Here is a 7582-nt window from a genome sequence, read left to right as displayed (position 1 = left end):
TGCATGAAAGGGAGCTGTCGAGTCTTTTTAAGAAAACAAATAAATTATATCGAGAACATACGATGCCGAGCAAGCTCTACTCTTTCATATTGATTTTGTTTCTGCCAAGCTCTTTTTGTAGTTGTTTTTGGTTTTGTTTTCATCCTGGTTTTACATTCACACTCTTACTACTATACTTCGAATATCAACCAAGTAACTCAAAATCATTGTTTCGTGTAGATTATGACCCAAAACCATCAATCATATCATAAGAAATATGTAAGCTGCTCTTTCCTTCGGCTTCCACCTTCTCCGAAGAGTTCATTCCATGATTTAAGCTCATTCATACCTGCCCCTTCAGATGCAAAGCTACTAGAAACCTGACTCTTTGCCTTCCTCATATCCTCCATGTTCAATGGCCTCAAATAAAGCACGCCAGCATCACCACCATTCTCCTTATCTTCTTCTTCATCGTCGTCTTTATCCTCTACAAATGTAGAACTGTTGCAATTATTGGACAGCTCTCCTTGCTTTCCTCTTTCCTTTTTCACTTGTGTTTGATCTGTTGACTTTCCACTTCTCTGCATAGATGATTATGTAGGGGGAAGGGAATTACTGGCAGCTAATAAAATTTCGCCATCTCATTTTATTTCTATGATTCATTCTGAAGAATCAAAATTTCTTATCGTTTCTGCATCCAATCTCTCATTTAATTTCGTTGATTAGGTTATACATATTCCATCTCATATTATGATTGGATTTCCTTTTCCTTACTTAGCTGCTTAGACTACTATAAGTTACTTTGAAAATTTCTTTCCATTACTTGAATAAATTTGCTAGAGTGATGTCGTTAATATACCCCTAATTACCTAATTTCCATGACTTTGAATAAATTTGCCGGAGTGCTCTTGTTAATATAGCCATAATATCTAAGTGCAAGACAAGAGTCTACCTTCTTCTCTGTATGTAACAATTCTTTCAAAGGTCGGTACGCTGCAACTGTACAGAGGTTCTGAACGACATCAAAACAGCCAGAAACAATTGTCAGAGATTGGTGGATGTGAAGACGGATAAAAAACAGATCTAAAATACTTTTAAAAATATTATGTCTACAACCTAATCGCTAACTAAACAGAATGATCAACCCAAGACATTTCAGTTACTAAACCTTTAAGATTGCTTATAATATTAGCTCCCACCTTCAGATCACTCCCAGAGTATCCTTCTGTCATGACTGCAAGTTCATCATAGTCAAGATCATGGGACACGGTCTCTTTTTCAAGAATAGCTCTTAGAATCCTCTCTCTATTGTTCTTGTCGGGAAGTCCAACCATAATTCTATCAAATGAAAATGCAGAATTGTTGACTTTATGGATTAAAATTTGACAATTAAACTTGTATAGAAATATATCTATTAAATTGTACCTTCGTTCAAATCTACGGATAATGGCATCATCAAGATCAAAAGGTCTATTGGTGGCTGCCAAAACAAGGACTCTCTGCCCACACTTAGAGAGAAGGCCATCCCAATGTGCCATGAATTCATTCTTGATCTTCCTCATTGCTTCATGTTCTCCATTCCTTGATCGTTGTCCAAGCATACTGTCCACCTTCAGATAATTAAATCAAAGTTAATGCAGAATTAAATGTATTTCTTTCAAGATAAAATATTTACAAACACTGTTCGGACTCGACCACACAAGTTGTGTTTTTCAATCACCTCATCAATGAATATGATTGTAGGAGCGACTTTAGCAGCAAGAGTGAACAGTGCCTTGACAGTCTTCTCATCTTCACCAAACCACTACCATGCACATAAACTCTGATTTCAGTAACTCATTCATGAGACTTTAAAAAGAAGTCAAAACGAATGGCACAGCATTTTCAGAAGACCTCTTTTGTTTGCTAAAACACAAAATGAAAGCGTCATAGGACATTATATTACAAAACCGATACACCCTTTGACCTTGCACTGTTGGCCTCTACAAAGCAATATAGAGTATTTACAATGCATCTCAAAGTAGTTACGATTTTGTAAATTCATTTTCCAAGCTCAGAGCACCTAGCAAAAAATAAAAAAGAGGGCTAATAATAATTAAAGATGTGAAATACCTTAGATGTGATAGTTGACATGGAAACATTGATAAAGCTTGCACCAGCTTCAGTTGCAACAGCCTTTGCCAGCATGGTCTTACCTGTCCCCGGTGGACCAAACAACAGCACACCTTTGCATGGCTGTAAAATAAGAGAAAAATATCATGAAAGGCTATCAATGAAACGATAGACACCAAATGATAAAGATTTTTTACAAAAAGCCAGCGGAATGAATGACCAGAGTTACTTTTACCTTAATCAATCCACCTTTGTTGAACAGTTCAGGACGTTGAAGAGGCAACAATACCACCTCTTGCAGAACATCTTTAACCTCATCAAGTGCTCCAACATCTCGAAAGCTAACACCAATCTCTCCTGAAGGAATTATCGCAGGACGAATACGCTTTTCAAACTCATTATCAGACACAGTTTCCTAAAGTCATAAAAACCACAGAAAAATTAGAACCACGAACAAGAACTCATGTTAATTATTAGACAATTTGCAGGACTATGCCAAAAAAAAGAAAAGAGCATGAGCAATAAAGACTACATTCACACAGCAAAAACATAGTTAGGTTTATTAGACAAGTCTACATGTCAAGTTAATCAAATATAAAGAAGGAACCTTATCTACACAGGAAAAACATAATTAGGTTAATTAGATAAAGTCTACATGAGAAAATCAAATATAAAGAAGGAACCTTAGCGGCAAAGCTTTCTGTATTATTGTCCCCTCCTTTCCCTAAGGATCCATCAGTAACAGCGTCTGATTTCTTGTTTGCATTTGCTTCTGGTTGAGGTGAACTTTTAATTTCCGCCTTTATAGTTGACTCACTTGATACCTGTAAATACTAAGCGATTCAGACAATACAAAAGCTCCACACTAAACCCTAGAATTAGATATATACTTCTCTAATAAATTATTCTCACACACTCAATACCTTCTTATGATAAATTTCGCAAACATATATATATACCTTCGATGTGGCAGGATTGGATTCTAGGCTCGCTTTTGCATCCTTTTTATCTAGCTGACCAGATTGGAATAAGCTCAAGCCATGTAGCAAGCTAGCAAAAGGATAAAAGGAAACATAACATCAAGAGAAAATCACTAAAACTGGGATTTATCTCGTTCTAATATATGACGAATATATTATTAATACCTTTTTGATGATATAACTAGCCTTCCAGATCGATGCTGAGGCTTATCAGTATTCATGAGATGATGAGATATAGCAGAAACAACAATTTCCTCGATCACTAGTAAAATAATAAAAACAAATTCAAGATTTAATGATCGTAGAACGTTTGGCAAAATAATTTAACAATTTAAGTTTTTTTTAAAATGCATATTAACAAACATACTCACATCCATCACTCAAGTGTGATTCAGAAAAGCAAATAGAATCTAGGTCTTCACATACAACATCATTCGCTGCAAGGATCTGCATGGAAGGTATCAATTTATCAGGAACCTGAACATTGTAGATATAAGGACGAAATCTACTAAAAACATGTGCCTCTGATATATGATTCTTGTTATCTTGTCCCCGAATCGCCTTCATATCCTCTTCTAACTGGCTTTTCCAACCAACAAGTCTGGTGCTATCTTCTGGAGCTTTTGTATCTATCTTGTAAGGAAAAAGGACATCCAACTTTTCATCAAGCATAGAGCCAATCTGAAATAAAAACCCCTATTCAGCTCAATCATTTATTAATAATTAGTCAAAAATACTAAGTTCCGACATTTTTGTTAGAACTATTTAAGCTTTATCATAAATAGTAACATTATTTGTTGAAGTATTTCAAATTTCTGACTGCAAAAATTATGTTACCTGGTCATGAAAGGATCCCCCCAGCACTCTAGAACCTAGGATAAAAATTGGACCTGAGAGCTTATTTATCATTTTCTGTAGAAGGGAGAAAGTGTTGGAACCTCTGAAAATGAGCTTCTCCACATCTCGCAAGTAAAGAATAGCAGGGCTTGATTCGGAAATTTTGCGCAAAACCTGTAATTAGATGCAGAGATTGACTCAAAATAGCCATGATCAGAAAGAGTAGATTTCCAATGCAGAGATTGAAAATTGAATTAATTCTCATTCAAAAACCTTCCTTTTGAAAGATTAAAAATTGATGTTACGTATTGTGCTTACTTTGTATATTGCTACAATGAGCAGCTTATCACCAAAAGGCCAAGACTTCTGCCTCTTAAGAGTGGCATCTGCATCAAATGATGAGATCAGATGCTAACGTACCCAGTCAAATGAGAAGAAATTAAATGCTACTTCCAATTCTAAATTCTGCATCGAAGGACAAAATATTGGATTCTAATTCTAAGTATCACCTAGTTCCTAAGTTCGATTATACCTGATTTACCCTCCTTTTTTAGGTGGGACGCATTGGTAGGCAAATTAAGACCTAATAACAATTACAAATTACATATTAAGCTTGAAAATTGAAGGAAATGGAAATTAGAATATATATTGTACAAACCAATGAGGATCGGCAACACAATACCTGATGAAGCGACATGGCTACTACTAAAGAATCCAACAAGGCGTTCAGCCACTCCATTGGCTAAATTCTTAGTAATCTGAAAGTTCATCATGATTAACGCTAGTTAAGAAATCTATTATTACTATGGCTAGAAATTAGCAACAGCTGATGAATCATGGAGATTACCATGGAGTAACTATCTGTCGATTCTCTGGGATTCCCACATTTGCTCAGGACCTAATGTACAGAGAGGGTTGAGAATCACAACACAGTTACAAATGAAGCTCTGATCATCAACTAGTTAAAAGCACCAGTTATTTAAAACTTTTTTTTTATCAAAGTTCGAAGCACTTGCTATAAGACGTTATATACATACATAAATCACCTCGGAACTAAGCACTTGTAATAAAATTATATATATATATATATATAAATTCTATAGATAATGAAGAGTACTCGGTACTATGATAAATACCAACAAATAGACGATTGCTAATCAGTTAGGAAAGGGATAAGTACAGGAATTTTAAGATTTAAATAGCTCTTATAGCTTACTTTGCGAGATAAATCAGTGATATCCAGAATGAGAAGCTTGGCCCCAAACGAATGAGCCAATCCCTTAGCCAGCATTTGATGATAAGTTTCTGTGCCTACAAAATATTGAAGTTACAGATATACAATATATAGATCAGTCACGTGAAGACAGATATGATTCATTATCTACGTTTATACATATTACGTTTTTGTACATCGAAGAAGATGGTGCAAAATATGTGTCCATAATGATATGAATAAACGTGTGATATAAATTGTTAATATTATGAACCTTCACATTAAAATTATGTGCAAAATAAGAACGGTCTAGTTGACACACAGGAATGTTACGATTAAAATATGTAGAAATACCCCTAACCATTTCATTATTTACAGGAACAGCCCAGAAATACCCCTAACCATTTCATTATTTACAGGAACAGCCGTGCATTTCTTATAGGTTAGAAGAAAAGTCTCTAATAACCATAGTGGCCTTATTCTGAAGATCACAATCTGTAAAAGTTAAACAAAACGTAGAAATATATATTCTTTGAATAACAACACACAAAGGTAGGGAGGGGTGTTGGTTGTAAAAGACTAGCTCCTTTCTAATAAGATTTTTCTTAGGAAATAGGGGTATGATTCAACCTTTTACTTAGGGCTGTCCTGTTAAGCTCAAAATGACATATGGGAATCGTGAGAAATAATGAAGATAGAAGCTTTTGGCATTTCCTGGGCGTTGGTTAGCAGCGCTAGCTAGCTAGCTAGTCATAAATAAAAGTGTGTGATCATACGTATCACTCCTATTCCTTAGCAAAAAGAATGAGAGATCGCATAGCCAGTTACAGCTCCTACGAGTTGCTATTTTGATTTAATTCAGTGATTCAACATACATATATATGTGTACACTTGTAGTATCTTGTATTGGTCATTAAATTTCACTCGCTCTATTGAACAATTAATTGCTACACGGTAATGGAGCCCAGGAGGGGAATACGTTTTTTGTAAATATTGGGGGGACATTCGGGGGGAGTAAATATGGGCATTTTTAGGATTTCAAAAAATATACATATATATAAAAAGAAATAACACCTTGAGGTCCAGAGAGGAGGATGGTGCGGCTTGCAGGAGACAGATTCCTAGTGAATTTGGAGTATTGCAGTTGCTTCAAATGAACACAGGCTGCATTCGTGAGAAGAACCTTGGTTTGTTCACTGCATCACAAATCACACACCATACATAGAACACACCACAGAAATATAATTACTGTCTTTTTAGGTACCAAAAGGGAAGTTATACACAAATCATCCATATCTATTACACTTTTTTTCTTTTTTCTTTTTTCTTTTAAGGTCTTATTAGGGTTGAAAACAAAATGTCATGCATATTCTCTAAATGTCAGTGAAAACATACATGTAGTTTGTGACCTCCATTATTACATATATAGATTAACATCACATCACATCACATCACATGAGGTAACACCTCAAAACAATTTAGTGTACTGAAATAAATATGGTACAACTTACGGAAGAAACACTTCACATGATCAGAAGGGGAAAAACAAAGAGGGTGGTTGGAAATGCAGAAAGACGTAAAAATAGAAATGAGTATATCGGAATCAGATGGTAAATAATGGGAGGGCAGGAAGAAATATGTAGGATTTAAAATAGAATTGGACGATTAAGATTAAACACGGAACTAGGTGTGGCTTGCTTCAATGGATCGGGGAAAAGAAAAAGAGATGAATGATTTAATAAGTTATATATATAGAAACTTCACAGCGTAATTCTGGAGAGAATTAGGGACAAAGAATTGAGTTACATACATTGCACACGTGAGATGATAGGAGTGTCATGGAATGAATGAATGAATGAATGAATGAGGAAAGGGAAGGACTGGACTGGACTGGACTGTCAGGGCAGGGCGGGGCGGGGCTAGGGGATTAACAGAAGGAAAGTTGTTAATAAGAAGAGAAGATGGTGGTTACTTGAGATAGTAGGGAAACTTGTCGAAGGTGACATCATTACTGCTGCTATCAAGAACTTGCAAGTAGAGCTGGATTTGCAGGACTTGATATATCTCATCTGAAGAAGAAGAAGAAGAGGAAGAGGAAGAAGGAGAAGAAGGAGAAGAAGGAGGAGAAGAAAGAGAAGAAGTGTTGTTGTAAGTGGTCCATTTCTGAAGGGTTGTGGACATTCCAACACCTAATCCAACACCAAGAGCAAGAGCAGCAGGTAACATCATCTTGAAAGAGGAGGTGGAGGAGCCTTGGCTGTCCATTGTAGTAGTAATAAATTTAAATATTGTCTTTTAAGGGTTCAACAACTGTACAGGATTCGATAAACAAATATGTATTAGATATAGATGGATAGATAGATAGATAGAATAGATAAAATATGATATATGCGTATGTGTGCGTGTGCGTGTGCGTGTGCGTGTGAATTAGATAAATATATGATGTTGGAATCTAAGAGAT

The 7582-nt window shown here is 35.6% G+C and overlaps 1 protein-coding gene across 1 annotated transcript; it reads right to left on the bottom strand.

Annotated features, from left to right (window-relative positions):
- Nucleotides 1-217: 217 nt before the first annotated feature.
- LOC147863199 (uncharacterized) lies at nucleotides 218-7365 on the bottom strand. The gene is made up of 18 exons (XM_087321295.1): nucleotides 7094-7365; nucleotides 6196-6317; nucleotides 5125-5219; nucleotides 4756-4806; nucleotides 4591-4666; nucleotides 4227-4294; nucleotides 3909-4082; nucleotides 3594-3752; nucleotides 3443-3518; nucleotides 3237-3333; nucleotides 3051-3141; nucleotides 2327-2506; nucleotides 2092-2214; nucleotides 1700-1783; nucleotides 1405-1589; nucleotides 1179-1317; nucleotides 932-991; nucleotides 218-560 (listed from the first exon to the last, which is right to left on the bottom strand). Exons 1-18 carry the CDS (start codon nucleotides 7348-7350, stop codon nucleotides 246-248), a joined length of 2352 nt encoding a protein of 783 aa, XP_087177421.1. The 5' UTR covers nucleotides 7351-7365; the 3' UTR covers nucleotides 218-245.
- Between the last annotated feature and the right edge of the window lie 217 nt (nucleotides 7366-7582).

The sequence above is a fragment of the Azolla caroliniana genome, unplaced genomic scaffold (genome assembly GCF_043228905.1).
Source record: "Azolla caroliniana isolate FFs.n. ecotype wild unplaced genomic scaffold, voAzoCaro1.0.p SCAF_6, whole genome shotgun sequence".
Lineage (NCBI taxonomy): Eukaryota > Viridiplantae > Streptophyta > Polypodiopsida > Salviniales > Salviniaceae > Azolla > Azolla caroliniana.
The sequence above is the reverse complement of the archived record's forward strand: the minus strand, read 5'-3'. Positions and strand labels throughout refer to the sequence as shown.

What these genes read in the sequence shown, in the direction of transcription:
- LOC147863199 (XM_087321295.1), bottom strand. Translation starts at nt 7,350, where the DNA reads ATGATGTTACCTGCTGCTCTTGCTCTTGGTGTTGGATTAGGTGTTGGA. An exon ending in ATCACACTTGAGTGATGGAT is followed by an intron (nt 3,334 to 3,442) that starts GTGAGTATGTTT and finishes TTATTTTACTAG; the next exon opens with TGATCGAGGAAATTGTTGTT. An exon ending in ATCCGTAGATTTGAACGAAG is followed by an intron (nt 1,318 to 1,404) that starts GTACAATTTAAT and finishes TTCATTTGATAG; the next exon opens with AATTATGGTTGGACTTCCCG.